Source organism: Haliotis rufescens, unplaced genomic scaffold (genome assembly GCF_023055435.1).
Source record: "Haliotis rufescens isolate VD_foot unplaced genomic scaffold, xgHalRufe1.0.p SCAF_20, whole genome shotgun sequence".
Taxonomy (NCBI): domain Eukaryota; kingdom Metazoa; phylum Mollusca; class Gastropoda; order Lepetellida; family Haliotidae; genus Haliotis; species Haliotis rufescens.
In genome coordinates, this window is record NW_025963891.1 from 14716539 (window position 1) to 14737772 (window position 21234).

General features: G+C 39.5%; 2 protein-coding genes across 2 annotated transcripts in view; one reads left to right on the forward strand and one right to left on the reverse strand.

The window, feature by feature from the left end:
* LOC124132242 (fringe glycosyltransferase-like) overlaps positions 1 to 14546 on the reverse strand; it is a 62012-nt gene extending 47466 nt beyond the window's left edge. The window contains exons 1-4 of the mRNA XM_046496049.2: positions 13997 to 14546; positions 10128 to 10176; positions 8258 to 8300; positions 5912 to 5971 (exon numbers count right to left, since the gene is read on the reverse strand). Of these exons, the coding sequence (XP_046352005.1) occupies positions 5912 to 5971; positions 8258 to 8300; positions 10128 to 10176; positions 13997 to 14428 (584 nt within the window). The 5' untranslated portion in view covers positions 14429 to 14546. The remainder of the gene's footprint in view (positions 1 to 5911; positions 5972 to 8257; positions 8301 to 10127; positions 10177 to 13996) is intronic.
* Positions 14547 to 14591: 45 nt separating this feature from the next.
* Positions 14592 to 21234, forward strand: part of LOC124132246 (syntaxin-8-like) — a 63805-nt gene continuing 57162 nt past the window's right edge. The window contains exon 1 of the mRNA XM_046496080.2: positions 14592 to 14646. Coding sequence (XP_046352036.1) covers positions 14630 to 14646 — 17 coding nt within the window. The 5' untranslated portion in view covers positions 14592 to 14629. The remainder of the gene's footprint in view (positions 14647 to 21234) is intronic.

Below are 21234 nucleotides of genomic sequence, written 5' to 3' on the forward strand. Positions count from 1 at the left end.
AAGCAGGGTTCAACCCAGACACACTCTCTCACTGTCCACAACCCTCCACCATGGTGGCAACTGACATTGAAATGTGTCCAAGAACATTTCAACTTATCAAGCAGTCTGGTGAAAGAAGTCGACTACTTATGCTGCCAAAAGTGATTACCATGAGCTGAATGTACCAGCCAACAGAACAAGGCTTAGTGGCAAACTTAGAGGTGTCTATGTCATGCTGGCTTAGCTATTATGAAACATTCCCTCGCTTTATGTTTCCTGAAGTCACTGTTTCCTCGCCCTCTAGTGTATTCAGCACAGTAATTCCTGGTCACTCTATACTGTAGGGGGAATACTTGCACACCATATGTACACGGATAACTTATACCCTGACTCGACAGCCAGCAGTGAGAAATGTGAACATATTCATCAGGAAAACAATTATGACCAAGCGCCAAAGACACTGTCTAAACATTGGCAGACTGTCCATGCAACTTAACATACACCAGATAAACATGGGATTGTCTGAACCCTGTGTTGTACTGCATACATAAGATTTAACATTTGATACTGCATACACATAAAAGATTCATAACAATTCATAGCCTAGGTGCCCACAAGAAATGTTGCGAAATAATTTTAGCCAAGTTCTACAAAATTCATCTTTTTTCATCTAAAAATGTCCTGGCAGATCTGACATTCATTATTTGACAATTTTTACAATAAATCCACAGAAAAATATAAGTCACATCTTTCCTCATCATGAATTTTCAATTTTCATTATTGAGAGATTTCTTGACATTGTCAGACAAATTCGGTGTTTTACCAGCAGCACGCAAGACTAAGTCGACAAATTTTTGTAATCTAATAGAGACTTCAAAGCGTACACTTCAAAGACACAAATTATCTAAAATCAATGCTATTTCTTTTCAACTCTGAAAATTATAATCGCAGAGACAGAAATTAGCATTAATCCAGCCCCTTAAGTATAAATGTCTCATACTTGAGTTGCCTTGGGAATCGCAGAAATTTCTAATTTGAGGAGCAAAGTGTGTCCTTAACGTTTGAATGGAAACAGCAGGGAAAAGTGTTTCATGGTGCTAATTTTTTATAACATAATTGCACTGAAAAGGCTAGACTTTGTCTGCAATACTGTCAAGTAAGGCAATTTGTTTCACAGGAGAGAAAAACATCAAGAAAAATCTGAAATCTTCACAACAAAGTCTACACAGATGAGATTAAACAGCCATCGATGTATTTTTTGTCTCAAAATGAATCATCACTTATTCACACCCATGTTTTTAAATGTAACATTTCAAGAAGGTTAAGTGAAAAAACACTGAACAGTTTCAATGGAAGCAGGTGCTAGTTTGCTTCACAGTGGTTTCACACACTGAAGTGTTCGACAATGTCAGCAAAATATCAGATATAGCTACCTTTTGAGGTAGGATACTGAGCCATTGAACCAATGGTGAAAGCTTTCTCCTGTACAATGCTACTCAGGGAAGACAGGTTGACTGACATCTTCACTCTATACTAGGGCCAGACACGGTCACAAGGCCTCGAGTCGGTCACTTGTGAAACATTGTACTGTGTTGTGGTGGATCTCCCCAAATAGCTATGATTGACAGAGTGAGTGAGTGAGTTGGGTTTAACGCCGCTTTTAACAGTATTCCAGTTATATCGCGGCGTGTCAGCTTAATGTGGGAGGAAAGCCCAACGTGATGCAGGTCTCAGACGTTTACCACTTCGGTGAAACCCACGAGCACGGGTATGGTGCTGACAAACCTAGAAACATAATCGGGGCGAACCGGGATTCGAACCCACAATCATAGGTTTCTGGCGTGCTCAAGGGACGCAACTCTGCACAGCGAATCGCGGCGCCTTAGACGACTGGGCCACCCGTGCCCCTATGATTGACAGAGAACTGGGTAGTCAATTCGTAGTTTGCCCTCTTGGGACTTACTCAGGTCTATTTGTAATTCCTTGGCAATATGTTTTTGACTTCCCTAGTGGCCCTCCCGATGTCAACAGGGTGCTAACATTGGACATGTTCTGCTATCATTAATGTACTCACCATTATGCATGCGCTTTAACTTTCCGCTTGTTATTGGTAGAAATGTCATTGTTAAAAGTGAATCTTTGAGCAAAGGCACTCAGACATGGGCGGTCTGAACTTTCAAGTAGGCACACTTTTTTCATCTCGAAAGGATTCGTAGTACATATTTGAATAACTTTTCATACTGTATGTGCATATGTCATGACACTTTTAGAAAAGGATACTCCAGCAATAAGAGGGGCAGCTGGGTTGAACATCATGCATTGTACCTATGTGGGGATCCGAACCTGTGTCTTCAGCATGCCCACCAAACACTGGCTGGTGCTATCACCACGCTGTTTGCCAGCATTAAATAGTTTGGGTTTCAAAATGTTTACATATGCAGGCAAAGATTTCCCCAAACAAACAGCAACTGACAATTTAAAAATGTTCAATCACAACCACATGCAGAAAACAGAACCACAAGGATTGATAACCTCCGCAAACTTTCTGACATCCATGTAGATGTAAGTTTAATGAAACGTGAAAGACTGCTTTGCAACCACCTAATCATATCCACACCGTAACGCTGACATGTGCACTGTACATACATCATGTACGCTGGGGGTAATCACTTACATCTTTCCATCCAGGAAACAACACAAAGAACACCAATCATTGATCTTCAGTACCAAGCTCCCCATCATCCCTACGTTCCACTTAATAGTAATTACTAGAAATTGTTTGGAAACAAAAGCTGTGTCATTATAAGATTGTCAATATCTATCTGATAGAATAGAAAATGTTAGGTGGGTTGGTTGTTTGTTCTATAATGCCGCACTCAGCAATATTCCAGCGATACGACAGGGGTCTGTAATTAATTTAGTCTGGACCAGACAATCCAGTGATTGACATCATAAGCATCGATCCACGCAATTGGCACATGATGACATGCATCAACCAAGACAGTGAGCCTGACCAGCCGATCCCGTTAGTCGCCTCTTATGACAAGCAGTCCCCTTTTACTGCAAGCATGCGTTGCTGAAGACCTATTCTGCCCCGGATCTTCACGGGTTGAAAATGTTCAGAACCTAACCTTATACTAATTTCCCAGGTGCAGTTATTTCTTATCTGTCTTGTTTTATCCTCTTCATACAGAGTGCAAGGCAGGGTAACAACATGTACAATCTTATATTGAACCTTATGCTACTTATGCTCCGCCCCTACACCATGAGATGTTCTTACTACAGGTCTCCCTCCCTTACCAGCCAGGCCATCAGTGTCTGATACTTCTCACACTCCACTCCCTACACAATGAGATGTTCTTACTACAGGTCTCCCTCCCCTAACAACCAGGCCATCGGTGTCTGATACTTCTCACACTCCACTCCCTACACAATGAGATGTTCTTACTACAGGTCTCCCTCCCCTACCAACCAGGCCATCAGTGGCTGATACTTCTCACACTCCACTCCCTACACAATGAGATGTTCTTACTACAGGTCTCCCTCCCCTACCAACCAGGCCATCAGTGTCTCTGATACCCCTCATGCTCCGCATCCTACACAATGAGATGTTCTTACTACAGGTCTCCCTCCCCTACCAACCAGGCCATCAGTGTCTCTGATATCCCTCACGCTCCGCTCCTACATGATGAGAAATTCTCTGATGTACTCCAGCACTATTGATCTCAATGGACTTGGCAAGGAATGTCAAGCAATCAGAAATAGATTGTCAAGTTTTCGAAGCAAATCAAATTTCATTTCACCTCACAAACTACTGCAATTTCATATCGATGGCCAACTCATGTGAGAAGTAATTCATTTCATGATGGGCCATATAAAATCAGTCTAAAAGTCTAAGTTTGGATTTTTCATTTCCCAAAGAACATGACTTGGGGAAAATGACAAGTGTCTGGTTTGTGCAGATAAACGTCATTGAAAACAAATAAGAAATAAAACACTGCCAAATAGTCCTACACACATTTATAACGCCAACATTGATTTTGGAAAAGTCTGTATCATTACACTCTGTAAACGAGAAAGACAACCATAAAAGAATTGATTTTCTCAGCTATGAACAATCATATTGTGATCCCTCTGAGCATAACAGGAGAATCACCTATGTACATCATTACCAACAAGTTATATTACATTGAGCAGTCATACAACTCTGGTCTTCAACACTGCCTCCCGTTTGGCTTCAACAATCAGCGACTACACAATCTCAAATGTGTTTTTCTCCAGGGTGCTCTTAATTCATAACATAAATATTTCTATCAGCCATTTATGGTGCAACTTTGAAGATGCTTTTGTTTTTAAGAATATTTTCAAATATTTAAGGAGGCACATAATGCTGTGGTTCTTTTCTTGTCGGACAAAATCTATTTCCAGTCGTTAAAATTAACTTCCACTAGAAGCATACTTTCTTTAATGTTGGTAGTCCAAGGCAATGAAGCAGTTCGGTTAACTTTGTGTTTATTTGATTTGAAAACCCCATCAACTAAAGTAAGTAGATTTATTCCAAACAGATGTGGATGAATGGGCCTCTTGTGGGGCAAAAACAGTTCAGGTACCCCTATCACATGACAGCCATGTGACTACTCTAGCTGAAACCTCTGTTCCCACAAAGAGCATCAATGTCACTTGTTTGACCGCATGTGAACAGGCAGGGGTAGGGTTTCATCTCCTAGGGGCTATCTACAGGGCTATAGCTCACTCACATCACAGCTTGCTAAGTGGTGGCTTGGAATGCTGTGGTTTGGGAGAGCTAGTGGATGGGAATGCTGTGGTATGGGAGAGCTAGTGGATGGGAATGCTGTGGTATGGGAGAGCTAGTGGATGGGAATGCTGTGGTTTGGGAGAGCTAGTGGATGGGAATGCTGTGGTTTGGGAGAGCTAGTGGATGGGAATGCTGTGGTATGGGAGAGCTAGTGGATGGGAATGCTGTGGTATGGGAGAATTAGTGGATGCGAATGCTGTGGTATGGGAGAATTAGTGGATGGGAATGCTTTGGTTTGGGTGAGCTAGTGGATGGGAATGCTGTGGTTTGGGAGAGCTAGTGGATGGGAATGCTGTGGTATGGGAGAATTAGTGGATGGGAATGCTGTGGTTTGGGAGAGCTAGTGGATGGGAATGCTGTGGTTTGGGAGAATTAGTGGATGGGAATGCTGTGGTATGGGATAATTAGTGGATGGGAATGCTGTGGTTTGGGTGAGCTAGTGGATGGGAATGCTGTGGTTTGGGTGAGCTAGTGGATGGGAATGCTGTGGTATAGGGGAACTAGTGGATGGGAATGTCGTGGTTTGGGTGAGCTAGTGGATGGGAATGCTGTGGTTTGGGTGAGCTAGTGGATGGGAATGCTGTGGTATGGGGGAACAAGTGGATGGGAATGTTGTGGTTTGGGAGAGCTAGTGGATGGGAATGCTGTGGTTTGGGTGAGCTAGTGGATGGGAATGCTGTGGTATGGGGGAACAAGTGGATGGGAATGTTGTGGTTTGGGAGAGCTAGTGGGTGTGAATGCTGTGGTTTGGGTGGGCTAGTGGATGTGAATGCTGTGGTTTAGTGGATGTGAATGCTGTGGTTTAGTGGATGTGAATGCTGTTGGTGAGTGAGCGACTTAGTGAGAGAGACGACATAATTGTTGCTCTGATAAACCCTTCAGTATATATTTCATCTCATCTTTTCTTGAAGACTTTCTGGTTTCTTCATATAGATCTCTTGGGTTCCTTCATAATAATATTTCATTTAACCATGTGCACAACTTTATTTGAGGACAGCACATTAGTCTATAACATTACTGGGAGACTGAAGGAAAAAATACAAAGGACGAACAAGCAAATGTTTCACAGAAAGGAAACATAAGTTTGCAAAATAAAAAAACAAGTAAAATGCTTACCGTTTATTTGAGTCCATAAATGTGTCATATTCCAAGGCCATTTTACAGCACAATGCTTGCCTGGAACAGAATGTCAGATGCTATTGCAGTGATGCATGATATTAACGAGTACAAAGATGTATCTAGACCTGCTCTTAGGCCAATATTTGGCCCCTAGGTCCAAATTAAAATTCTTCAGAATTTATGAAAAAAATAAGAACAGTACAAAAAATCCAATTTTGAACAATATTCCATTTTTTTCCCAACATGCATGTCAAGGGCACTTAGTGTAGAATTCTAGGTAAATCCCTGGAGCATCACAAAACATACAGGGACTCATTAAGCAAGTGGCCTTGGCAGGCAAATTGGGAAAAAATAATACAAATTGAAATTTTGTTCACAATAGTATTTTACCACTGCAATCAATGCAATAATGTGAACTATGTATTAAAGCCCCCACCTCATTATTGGTCCTGCTATCAGTGAATTACAGTCAGCTCTATAACAGAGTACACAGCCATGACAGTAGTCTCCACAATAGTAATATCAACTGTCAAATTGTGAATTAATTTGGGAACTTTACAGACACTTGCTTCATAAGTGAAGCTGAATATTCAGGCCGAGACAAATCCCAGCTATATACATACCGACACAAATGTAACAACAGTATTATCAAATTCTAAATAATTTTGCAGTTCACTTGTGAAATAATTACAAATTACTTTTTCCTTCAGACAAATAAATTTAAAAAAGATACTTTCATATAAATTTTTTCAATCTTTTTCACAGCACAAAAAGGTTTCTGTATTCAAGATAAGATATTTCACAAGACCAGCTCTTATTATATGACCCATGGATGAGTGAGAAGTGAGTTGGGTTTAACGCCGCTTAAAACATTATTCCAGTTATATCGCAGCGTGTCAGCTTAATGTGGGAGGAAAGCCTGAAGTGATGCAGGTCTAAGACATTTACCACTTTGGCGAAACCCACGAGCACAGGTATGGTGCTGACAAACTTAGAAACATAGAAACATAATCCAGGCGAACTGGGATTCGAACCCACAATCAGAGGTTTATTTAACGTGCCCAAGGGACACAACTTTGCACAGCGAATTGCAGTGCTTCAGACGACTGGGCCAAACATGGATGCAAGTCAGATAACAATATATATGTCCTGGGTCAGTTCATGGTTGTTGTTTTATGGATGAGTCTACCCTGGTTCCAGCAAAATGTATTCAAAAGTAATGGAAATTGAACTTGGTATGACAAAGAGTACTTCACGACACTTTCCTGTGCTTATGCATTTTGACCAAGAAATTTTCAAAACAAGAATTTTTTTTCTTTTTCTGCCACGATAATAGCAATAAGATGAAGCAAACAGTCTCATGGCTACTTAGAATTAATGTCTCAATTTTACCGTGATTCCCAAATGCAATTTGTTTCACATCCACTATTACCATTGGAAGTTGAAGAGAGATTATGTGTCTGTTGTTTTCAAGCAACAATCAACAATATTCCAGCTATATGACAGCAGCCTTTAACTAATCGAGTCTGTACCAGACAACCCAGTGATTGATATTGTGAGCAACGATCCACACTGTCAGGATACGATGACACACAATCAACCAAGTCACTGAGCCTGACCACCAGCATATGTTGCCTGCGACCAATTCTAATCCGGAATCCCGATAGGGATTCAGAATGGGGACTGAGTCTGGAATCCCCATAGGATTGAGGATGAGGACTAATTCTAATCAGGAATCTCCACAGGATTCAGGATGAGGACTAATTCTAATCAGGAATCTCCACAGGATTTAGGATGAGGACTAATTCTAATAAGGAATCTCCACAGGATTTAGGATGAGGACTAATTCTAATCCGGAATCTCCACAGGATTCAGGATGAGGACTAATTCTAATCCGGAATCTCCACAGGATTCAGGATGAGGACTAATTCTAATCCGGAATCTCCACAGGATTCAGGATGAGGACTAATTCTAATCCGGAATCTCCACAGGATTCAGGATGAGGACTAATTCTAATCAGGAATCTCCACAGGATTCAGGATGAGGACTAATTCTAATCCGGAATCCCAAGAAGATCGTGGAAAGACCAAGCAATGGACGAGTGCATAAAAGTACCTTTTGTCACATAGAAGTAAGACCACTACATTGACACCCTCACCTCCATACATTTCAATTCTTATAGTTATACACTGCTTGTTTCAAAAGCAGGAAGGAAATATGCTAAACAAAGACTGAGGGCATGTACAGCGGAGTAATGTTACGACTGTGAATGGCGACACATCCGGAATATATCATTCAAGAATCAAAACTTTAATTCAAACATAGTGAGATAATTGTTCTTACCTATTATGAGTTGATGAGCAGTTAGTATTTATCATATGTCCACCTGAAACAAATAATAATACCAATATTTCAACAGGTAATTTGAGGGAACACACTGAACAAACACCTCAATATCAATTCTACCATGACATTGAAGGACTAGGTTAGGGTTAAAAGTCTGTTTTAGAAAATACATCTCAGATTAATTTCAATGATGAACCACCTCAAAATTTAAAACAAAATCAGTTCATTTCCATTTCACCATGACTAAAATGAGTCAATAAAAAAGGACTCTTTTTATTTTAAGAATTTGAATCAACACCACTCAATGTTAGTGGTGTTTAATCAATGATGAACCAGTCATAGACAAATTCCGCAATAGCAGAAAGATTTCGGAATATGCCTTTGTTATCAATCAATACACAAATTTTCCTTATTTTCAAGCTTTTCTATTCTATGTGATTCACACATACTAAATATGAATCCTACAATGAAACGAATATATAAATATATATATGAATTAAAAATATATCATTCTCTCTTTTAAATGTTCTTGCGGTATTATGACTAGATCTAGATCTACATAAATAAATAAATATCAGACACTATGCATATGTATTTGTATAATTTCATGTCTTGAAACATCACAATGTAAGAGATTAAACATTTTAAAGAAAAAAATGAGTTTGTATGAATGTTTAAAGGGAAATGGTCATTTTTTTACGGAATTCACTGCAAAGTTTGTAACTTTAGCCGGAGAATTTTCATAATTTTACCGCAGAATGTTGATAATTTTATAGCAGAATTCATCTGGGACTGATAAACCACCTCAAAATTTAAAACAGAATAGATGTATCTCCTAAATGATCCAGTTCCATTCCAATGAACAGTGGTCATCAGTAACATGTTCATCATGATGGAAAAGACAACCAACCCAGCTCATACTTTCTTCGCAGATATTTCCAAACATTGCATCAAACACACTTGTCTGATCTCCCGACTAATGAAAGACTGAAGTAAAGATACTGATCACTTGTTCATGATGAAGAAACAGATCATATTTACAGCAGAACAAATGCAAGCACAGCATCCAGCACAATAATACATATCAATTGTCTGATCCAAACATTGACCAAAATAACTACTGCTACAGACAAAGATCAACCCAGGCAGTCAAACCAGGAGAAGATGGGCAAGACAAGAAGACTATTTATTACTATCACAAACCATCTTTCCTCCCCGGGAAGATGATTTAGGATTCTGGTATCTCTCCTTGCCGCTTTAATCTAGTGTTTTTGCAGTTTCTTGGCAAGGATATTGAGGCACGCATGTCAACAAACATTTAGCAACATCGAATGAATAGTTTGGCACATTATTTTCATAAGTAAATTTCTTTTTTGAAATTCTTAACATAAACATCTTTTGAACACCCCCCCCCCCCCCCCCACCCCCCCCACCCCCACCCCCACCCCCACACACCAAGTAATTTATGCATGACAAAAAACCTTAATCATCTATGAACAATGCTATATTGTTTTTTTTGGATAAGTTGAGCAGTACTGACACATTGTGTAGGCTTGTCACCAACAGTTATCTGCCCCTTGTGGACGGAGTCGGGAAACGGTGTGAGTGAGTGAGTGAGAGTGTTAGTGAGTGAGTGAGTGAGTGAGAGTGTTAGTGAGTGAGTTTTGTTTCACGCTGCTTTTAGCAATATTTTAGCAATGGGCTTCACACATACCCATGTGGGGAATCGAGCCTGTGTCTTTGGCTCGATGAGCGAACACTTTAACCACTAAGCTCTACCAACTTCTAAATGCCTATCAAAGACACTTTCCTTCATCATGGAGACAGCAGGGTTGTCAAACGATTAATGGATAGGTTTTGGCCTTACCTGTTCTGTCTTGAAAGTTTTTATCCTCTGAGTCTGTGAAGAAATATGTCTGAAAAAAATAATAAAGGATCGATAACAAGATATTAGTGATGAGTAAAAACGCAAGCCCACGGAAGATGTTCATTATTAAATTTGATGTCGGCTTGCTTTGCTCCATTAACTGCTTCCTGTTTCTTTCCCAGAAGACATAAATCCTGAATGCCATCTGAGTTCACGACAACTTGACATTCTGTAGGTGCCACACAGACTGATGCTGGCCATTAATGCGGCATCAACAGACAACGGAGAAAATACCCACTGCAGATGAACAGTCATCATACATATGTTACACTTAACTCTAAAGTCTAAAACTCCAGAAGTAAAGTAAAGCATTTCCATATATAACTATTGCAAAAACCGAATATACCATATTCGACGTAATAAATACCTAGGGCGCTCTCAAAATTAGAAATAGGGGACTCTTTTTAGAATATTATTTTGGAGTTGAAAGAGTTGAAAGATGGTTAATTTCGTGGTTTATGGTGATAGCCTGAAATGTTTATATATACGACAGATATATTTTTACAGGATTTAATTGCCCATAATTAAGAGTGCACGTAACGCATAGTGCGTATTATACACGAATATATAAGTCTTGTGTACATTGACCAATCGGAAGGGGTGCTAATTGAGATTGTTCACTAACCAATATATTAGCAAATATCGGCGTTGGCGCATATTAGAGCGGGGCGCTTATTATGTCCAATACAGTAAGTGTATATTTTTCGAAACTGCAAAATGAGGCTGTGTTTTAGACAGAGAGAACAAAGGGTATCGTTACAACAGATGAGCCTATTCATATGATGACATTATTCATCACAAAAGTAGGAAATCAAGTTTAAAGTAAATACCATATTCGACGTAATAAGCGCCCACGGCGATATTTGCTAATATATTGGCTAGTGAACAATCCCAATCAGGACCCCTTCCGATTGATCAATGTACACAAGACTTATTTATTCGTGTATAATACGCACACGTGTGTTATATGCCCCCTTAATTATGAGCAATTAAATTCTTGAAAATATATCTGTCGTATGTAAACATTTCAGGCTGTTCGAATAAACCAGGAAATTTACGATCTTTCAACTCAAAATAATATTCTAATAAGCGCCCCCTATTTCTAATTGTGAGAGCACCCTGGGCGCTTATTACGTTGAATACTGTATCCCAATTATTGTAAAACAAATGGACATGCCAGACTTAGGTAACAAGACCAACACTGGCCAGCCATGTCTATATTATTACTGGGACTCATGCAAGTTACATGCCCATGCCACTAACAAACTGATCTAAACTGGCGCTACACAAATTACTGTTGGCAAACTTTCTCCAGTATGGAATTTGATTGTCAGCTGTCCTATAATCTTGTCCCAGCATACAGAGTCTATTGATAGTGTGCTCCCTTGCAAATTTAATACTGATAAATATGACATGTAATAGTAACAGGCTTAGATGCCTAGACAGCATTAGTTATTGCCTTAGAATAATCAATACTGACTATCTGATTCAAAACCCAAGCACTGTATCTGGTGCCTCTCATCTTTTGTTTGGGTCCATGATGTTCCTTCTTACATTTCCAGGATTACCATAGGGACATTCTAGTGATTTGGCTCTTTGAAAGTTTATTTTAGATGCATGCTCAGTCAGTGGAGACAACATTGACAACCTTAGCATGCGATGAAGCAACTGAAGCATGTATATTAACAGGGTAAAAAAATGTTATTGATTGTAACAGTTGTAAGAAACAAAAATAGAAGGAAACAATTTCTACATATCAGTACCAGAGATTAAACTATACCTGTTAGAAGTAAAGTGACAAATATGCAGAGAGTTTATAATAATCAATTTGTCAACTGACAAATACATTAACTCAGATAGCTGTGATTTTTGTTAAGTGACAATGAAGGATTGATCACCTCGAGGTGTCTCGTCGCAGTGACATCAATAGATGAAATATTTGAATTTCACAAGATGATTATTGATTTTCTGACACTAGGAATCTCATTGAACAGTCAAGTCCCAGCGAAGCAATGTCCAGTGGTATACTAGTCAGATTGAGGCATATAATGAGAGATAGATGTCAATGGCTGAGTATTACAGGCAACAAGTTGAAGGGGAGGGTTGTGTTGGTTACATTTCTCCTTCAGCAATGTCCTCATAAGGGCCATGTATCATGGTGACAAGCGCAGAACAGGTCCCCAGTACCCTGTTATGTCTCATGGTGACAAGCGCAGAATAGGTCCCCAGTACCTGTCATGTCTCATGGTGACTAGGGCAGAATAGGTCCCCAGCACATTGCCTCATGGTGACTAGGGCAGAATAGGTCCCCAGTACCCATCATGTCTCATGGTGACGAGGGCAGAATAGGTCCCCAGAACCCTGTCTCATGGTGACTAGGGTAGAATAGGTCCCGAGAACCCTGTCTCATGGTGACAAAGGCAGAATAGGTCCCAAGCACCCTGTCTCTTGACAACTGGAACAGAATAGGTCCCCAGCACCCTGTAATGTCTCATGGTGACTAGGGCAGAATAGGTCCCCAGCACCCATCATGTCTCATGGTGACTAGGGCAGGATAGGTCCCCAGTGCCTTTCATGTCTCATGGTGACTAGGGCATAATAGGTCTCCAGTACCCATCATGTCTCATGGTGACTAGGGCAGAACAGGTCCCCAGCACCCATCATGTCTCATGGTGACTAGGGCAGGATAGGTCCCCAGTGCCTTTCATGTCTCATGGTGACTAGGGCATAATAGGTCTCCAGTACCCATCATGTCTCATGGTGACTAGGGCAGAATAGGTCCCCAGTACCTGTCATGCCTCATGGCGACTAGGGCAGAATAGTTTTCCAGTTCCATCTGCTTGTTCAATTGGCTGACTGATAAGGATTGGGTGGTTACAAGAGAAAGTAATACAATATGTAAGCCTTCAAAATTTTTGCTAGCCAGAGACTACTAAATTTAGCTGAGGACAACAAAAAAACAACAATGACTTCATTGACTAGTACCATTTGAGGTTACAATTCTGAACCAGTTCTCAAAGCTTCAATTTCGCTACAAATTGTGAAATAAACTGAAATAAAATTGATAGAAAACATAAACATAGTACACATTTTTGTATCGTTCAAGCAGGATTAGCTACAAACTCAAAAGATAACTAAAATAAAGTTATTTAAATTAGACCACAAGTCCATGGTGCCAATCCCTTTTCAATCATTATAACAGTTTATGTTGTCATTTGAAATGTAAATTGTCCTATATTATAATATACTCAATTTGAAAACAAAAACACAAAAGAACAAATATTTAATTAACATTGCCTAATGCGTAGAAAAACAAGTGCCACTCAATGCTAATTTTTGTCTTTGTCTTAAATAGAAACTTGGGCATAAACATGTAAAAGTGACTGAGAATATATTAAGCCAATTTGGTGTAAAAGAACTGCAAAGTCTGAAACTTTATCCATTGCACGAAATATGGTCCAACTCTGGGAACCACTTGCCAGATGTTTTTTCTTTTTATCACAAGCCAATGGTGGTTAGCGATGTCCTATTGACGAGCCGGGTAAAGTGTAGTCACAATTAAAACAAACAAAGTCAGACACGATTTGTCATCAATTCTATACACACGTCGGCTTAATGACAGCCCAAGTCAATATACAAATCAAAACTGTGAAGTGATTCACACCATTGTCTGAGCATTGTGTACCGTTACAGCCACTCAACCGAGACCAAGACTCGTCTAACAGTTAAAACAACATGCGGCTAAAGAGTTGTTAACATGTTCAAAGTAAATTTTGTAAGGATGATATTTAAATAAACGAAAATCTCACCTGCTCTCTGACTAAAGTGAACCATGTTTTTAAGATGACTCCAACGCGTGACTCGTGGTACTTTTTTGAAGTTTTTACACTGATGAAAATGTCAGAAAGTTCTGTCCGCCTGTGTTGACGATGTTTGAAAAGCAATCTGTTGTCGAGCACTCCATTTCTTGTCACTCCGCCAGCGTTAACAGCCTTCTGTACCTCCTCGGGAATAGACTTTGCACTTCTTTGCTTTCTATGGAAGTCAATGTTCTTAAATCCATCTTCAACAGGTCTTTGGTTTCCGCCATTGTTGACTTGGACTTTCGAAGGACTGTCACCAACTTTTCCCCGATAAGCATCAGCGAGCTCGTCATAATGCGCAAAAAGTAAAATGTTCGCAAATAAAATAAAGACAACGAAAGCGGTCAATTTCACCGCACTTCGTAATGAAAGACGCATAATTCGTCCCCACAAATCCAACCCAAGTCATGGCATGGTTCTGATTTGCGATACCCTACATTCCACTACACGACTGTGGGAACTTTCGTCTCTCGCGACCTCGCTGACATCTATTAATAGCCCCACGCGGGGTCGATGTTAAAGTTCAAAGGGACAGTGGGCATGCGTAAAGGCATTCGGTGGTTTACTTCCGTCAACAAAATGGCAGGTGATTCCTGGTAAGTCACGAGACACCGATGTCATTATTGTACAGAAGTGATAATTAGGAATCAAATAAGACCCCAAATAAGCAGAATAGCTATCTTTTGTGTCCCTCAATGTTTGATAAATTGGTTATTCCATTTCAGAATACACAGACGAATATTGAATTGATTCTTCTGAGTTTGGTCAAGTGTTTTGACTCAACTTAGTGCAGTAAAATCACCTTCACACCGTCACACCTCCACCCCCAGTCAGTTGTTACTGAAGTTAACAAACATCGACATGAAGTTACATTAACTAAGAAATCTACAGAAAGAATTATCCGTAATTTTTAATAATGGGTCGAGAGAAAGAAACATCTTGAAACAAGGAAACACACTATGTTGTATCTCACTGTACAATATGCAAATATTCATTAGATCTATACCTTTTGAGTGGAAACAAACAAGAAGAACCTTTAAGTAGAGAAGATATTGATTATCTCTATGTCAGTGTTATTTTTCAGATTTAAGGGTAGTGATATTATTTGATCCCAAGGAATTCAAAACTGACATAATTAGCCAGAGTTTTCTTATTTTGACAGATTTTCTAATAGTTGTCTTCAGAGCTACTTTATATAAAGATACACATAGTATTGTAAACAAAGTTAGATATAGACATTGGCCAGTTTGAACTGGAGACATTGTCTCTGTGTAATTTCACCATCATTAACTGATAGATTGATACACACCTTAAAATGTGACCATCAGACAGACCAAGGGGTGTTTGAGCTTTGAGGAACTTGAAGCCAACTTGCTGGGACCCGAGTATAATCTCACTTTTATTCTTAAATGAGGTTCAAATGAAAACAAAGTCCATTTTATTTTAGAGTGTAAAGCCTATGATGCCCTTCATAATGAACATTTGCCAGTGTATGGACGATTTAACAATGTTGACATATGTTATAAATTAATTAGCAGTAAATGTGTTATATGACATATGTTATAAATTAATTAGCAGTAAATGTACGTGTACGTTTTTAGAAACTGTTTGAGATACATTATGGAAGCCTTACCTCTAAGAAAATCTGTGTTTACAAATGTCACTGTCTAAAACATATTGTGATTGAAATGAAATGATAATGTGTGAACACTTAAAATGTTTATTTATTATATCATATTTGTTTTTTTACTTATCCTGCATTACTATTAAAAGCCCCACCCATACTATAAATAGCCTGCAAGGTGGCAGTGTTTCAGTTTCCAACAGTGACTGGCAAACGTAAACACAATTGAGTGTCGAGAGAAGCTTTTTGAAAAACGTATGTGATTCTTGTCACCAAAAACCATCAAACTTCGTATCAAATTGAATGACAAACCCTGGATACCACAAATGGCTCCATATCTAGATATATGTCTATAGTTTTAATATGAAATCAAATCGGTCATGTTTGGCGTCTTCATCTATCACAGTTGGCGGAGCTTATTTAGGGTTATGCTATAAATATCAAAGCACATGGTCATGTGTACATGTGACACATTTGATGCCTTTGTATCGTATCAGGGTGTACAGCAGCACAACAACAGTTTCGGTTAATGTAACAATACATAAATACGAAATTGACGTTAGTTACATGAGTATTAGCAACAAGATTCTTTCAGTTCAATCTGAAAATGACAATATTTGGGTAGCTTATAATGTTTAGTCTTGGTGACTTTCATTCAACAGTTATACCACACAATAATCAGATACATTTTTTAAAACCTAAATTATTACACAGATTTTTCAACTAGAGGCCCAGTTTGTAACACTAGAAGTTGCGCCAATATTTCTTAGCTTTACTACAATGTATGAATATGTCACGTGTATCAACATGACAATGCACATAAACAACTGATAAATAAGTATCCAGATAATATTGTACACATGATAAACAAAAACTCCAATACACATATTCAAAGACAATTTTAATCATGGATTTCCTTTTCTTTCATATCATTTTCACACACAAAACTGAGTTTGATCATTAGATCCTCATGTGTCCCATGTATTTTTTGTTCGGTGGAGGTTACAACTTCACGCCTCGTCCATCTACAAAGAGCTCTAGGTGCCCAGGGCTTCTCCCCAAGGGCAGCGAAAGCAGTCACCTTGGTGTACAGACCTTCCACCAGGGGCCTCTATGACGACACGTGGCACTCCCTTCGAGAGTTTCTGCAAGGAGACACACCAGAATCCTGCCTCTGCATCACCCTAATTCTTAGCAGAATATCTTCTGTTCCCGCACCACAAGCGTCATCTGAAGGGCAGTTCCATCACGACCAACCATGTTGGCCCCTAACTCGGCCTTGGCAGTTCTGGAAGATCAAAAGATGTCTAAGGTCCCAGAACTACAGGCGCCGTTATGCTCTTTTCGTCTGGAGGACCAGAAGGCCATGTTCAGACTCCCGGCCTGGGATCTGAACGTGGTCCTGACTCTGCTGAGAGGCACGCCCTTTGAGCCAGTCCACTCGGCGTCGTACTACAACCTCACCAAAAAGACGATCTTCCTCTTGGCTCTTGCAACAGCGGCACAAGTGAGTGAACAACATGCCCAAGACATCACCCATGTAAGATTTAAGCTTGAGCTGTTCATCTTGTGCTGTGCTTGGACTTTATAGCCAAGAATCAACTCACAGGATAGCCAAATAGATCCTTCACCATCCCGCCCCTATCTTCGATAGTTGGGATTGAACAAACTACTACTATTATGTCCGGTACGGGAGCTGCGATGCTTCATACAACGTTCCAAGAATCATTGTGGAAAACGTTGTCGCCTCAGCATACCGGTATCTCTGACGTCGAAGGCAGAAGTTAGCCACAACACAATCACCCTGTGGCGTTGTGCCCACATTCTCCAGGCCTACGAGGCCGCGGGACTGGATCCTCCGAGAGCCAACAACCCACATGAGATCCGGGCGGTTGCCTCCACCATGGCACTTCATAGCAAATGCTCCATCTGCACAATTATCGAAGGCTGCTTCTGGCGCTCAGACACTGTCTTCGCCAGCCGCTACCTGCAAGATGTCGCCCTTGAAGACGTGGAAGGCATCCACAGCTTCGGCCCTTTGGTGGTTGCTCAACAGGTCACCACCCCTAGATGCCACTGATGCTTCCTCATGTCCGGAGCCCACCTTTCGACCTCTACAGTTAATTTCTTCAACTGCAATGATACCTGGACATCTTCCCTGCCGACATAATGGTCACTCAATGCCAGACATCGCTGTTGCCTATTGGTGGAGTCTATGGAGAGTTTGGAAGTCACATCTGAAGGTATATCCTCCTCCATACCTCCTGATGCAGGTGCATAAAGAGTAATGCAAGATAAGTGAAAAAATCTAGTAAAATCTAGAAAAAAAAAATTATATTTGTATATTTATACTTACCCTGCATAACTATGTCCGAAGTGACCTACCCATCGCAGAGTTGCCTCCCCTTGGTGCCTTCAGATGCTCTGTTTTAGCAGTAATGTGATAATCAGTGATGTCACCACTTCCGGGGTCACATGGGAGCTGTGTGATAGGGTTAGCCACACAACCAGTTGGAACAACTTCTTCTTCAGCAAGACCTCTCACAGCTCTTTCTCTGTCAAGAACAAGCAATAAATGCATAATGGAGTAATGCAGGATAAGTATACAAAAATAAAAAAATATCTAAGATTTTACTAGATTTATATTGTACAAGGGCCAATGGCCTACAAAACCAAGTAAAATTGAAATTAATAAGCAAATTATACAGATCTTGTTAAAGTAACATTTTAAAAATGTTGATCTTTAGAAAATTGCTTTTGTTCATTAAATTAATGTCAAAATGTTTTTTGTTACCTAATATGATAGCAAGAATGCAAGTTCATGCATGTGTCAGTATGACAATGGAAATCAATGTCAGAAGTATTCAAAATGGCCAAACGAAAGTGGCAATGGTAAGAATGTTGAAATGGATATGAACTCAAATGATAAAATCCAACCATGATCTGATGATAAGAATAAAATCAACAGTTGAATGATCCAACAATCATTCTTTTGATTTTTGTTATTAAGTCTCATAATTCATAGTACACATGCAGTGTTAGAAACTGCCACTAGTCCTGTGGTCCTTGCCAAACTGCCCAATAGTGAAGGTATCATAAGGACCAGTAGGAATTTGCCATTTTTATGGGTTTTGCTATATGTTATCATTATAAAGACTAGTGGACTAAAACTGTTAGTTTCTACCACTGCACATGCATTAGAAGTCTTCATTCGCACCACTTGCGTGACAGTCAGCTATAGCCGTGGTAAAACACATCACAATGGCCACAGGATCACATACACAGGACCTTGGCTTGACTGCCATCTTCTTGAACTCCCAGCCCATCACGTGACAAATAAATAAATGGGTACCACACCATAATGCAACGTTTGATTGTTTGATATTTTTATTCAAGTACAATAACATATAAATATATACAAACATGACATATGAAATGATGTTGGTTTGTAGTCTTTTTAATGGCTGTTTTGGTAAGCTGTTTTAACAAGGACTTGAGAATGACTTGATTTAAAATGTTTTGTATGAAATTACAGATTATTGTGAGGACAGCAATTGATTGACATCTCTTATAGTTTTAGTAGCCTTTGCCCACTGAACATGTGAAACCTCACTCATCATTGTAATGGGGATGTTAGGATTACCACTAGAATTGTTGCAGAATTGGCAGATTAACGAACTATGGACCAGAGTTATGTCCCTTTGCCATGTTATTGGTATAGGTGCAGAAAGAAGATATTTGGTAACCAAACAATTCAACATACCATGATTTCAAAATAATGCTGTTCTAATGTTATTACAGGCATCTTCCCAAGGCAAGGGAGTTAAATGACTTTAAAAGTCCAGTTTCCACCCTTGCTGAACAAGGCTGGAATTTTGGAGTTATGTTTTGGCTGGACTAACGAAATTGACATCCGGTTTGTAAACTGCCGTGCAGTTCTGGGTTGATTGCAGGCTTTGCAAAATATGTGTACCCACAACTTAGCTTCAACAGATATTTTCCAACTCTTTTCATATTTTTAATCAAGGTGCTCAGATGATTTGATGCACTTCGCGAAGAAAGACCCGTTTTATTACTATATACATGATAATAGATCTTGATTATCAATCAGATCATCTTCAATGGGTGATGCCACTTTATTTGAAGCAAATGCATGTGATATGAGAGGTGGAATCTGATTGGTCAATAGGAGTGACATAGAAGGGATATAACTCATGATAGCAACTGGTGAAAGAAAGTGTTAATCTCATGTCTTCATCATGTTCATGATGATGTGTACGACCATTGTCCTGTGAAGATTCCGGGTAAATAGTTCTTCAGCAACCCATGTTTGTCGTTAGAAGCGACTAACGGGATCAGGTGGGCAGGCTCGCTGACTTGGTTGATGCAGGTCATCGAAACCTTAATACGTAGATCGATGCTCATGATGTCAATCACTGGATTGTCCGGTCCAGATTAGATTATTTACAGGCTGCCGTCATACAGGTGCAACATTGCTGAGTGCGGCATTAAACAACAATGATTACCGTATTCGACGTAATGAGCGCCCAAGGCGCTCTCAAATTGGAAATGGGGGCACTTATTAGAATATTTTTTTGTAAATAAAAACAGAGTTGAAAGATAAATTTCGTGGTTTATGCTGACAGCCTTAAATGTTTATATACGAGAGAGATATTTTTCCAGAATTTAATTGCCCATAATTAAGGGTGCATATAACACGAGTGCATATTATACGCAAATAAATAAGTATTGTGTACATTGATCAATCGGAAAGGGTGCTAATTGGGATTGTTCACGAGCCAATATATTAGCAAATATCGCTGTGGGCGCTTATTAGAGCAGGGTGCTTATTACGTCGAATACGGTATGTATGACCGTTATGAACTTATGTGAGGTGAGCTACAGGCCCTAGTCCTGCACTATGACTGTGGAATACCTGCATTTAGCTTAATCAAAACCAATCCAGATTATAAGTTTTAGGCCAACTGGCTGTATGAAATGATCAATGGGAAGGAAAAATGTCAGAAAAGAGAAATGTATTGTGTAATAAAAGATTTCTTTGACTAATATATATTGGCCTGTACAGAATCTTGTGGCACTATTGATCTGATGTTACCATATCCAGCACATCAGAAATGTGGTAGATCAATCTATCTTTGTCAGGTAGTAAACTGTTTCTAATGTTTATGGGGTTTTAGTTTTGTTTTACTCATGTTTACTAGTATTTGAGATTATTTCAATACCTGTCCTTGTCAGATGTAACTTGAAACTTATTGTAGACTGTGCCAATTGAATACTTTTATAAAGGACAAGGTATGGAGGATAAGAAATTAGGAAATGTTTCAGAAATCCTGGACTGTTATGAGATATTTTTTTATGATGAATAAGAATTAGACTTTGTGTTTTCAAGTCCCAGTTCAGGATGTATTACATCACCAAATGTGGAGGTACAGCTCACATGTGCCTCAAAGACTGACTTTAGGGGCCAACAGAAAGTGCTTTACTAAAATATTTGGATGCAAGTCTTTGATCCAAGCAGATGTTTTAGAAGTTGTGGGTT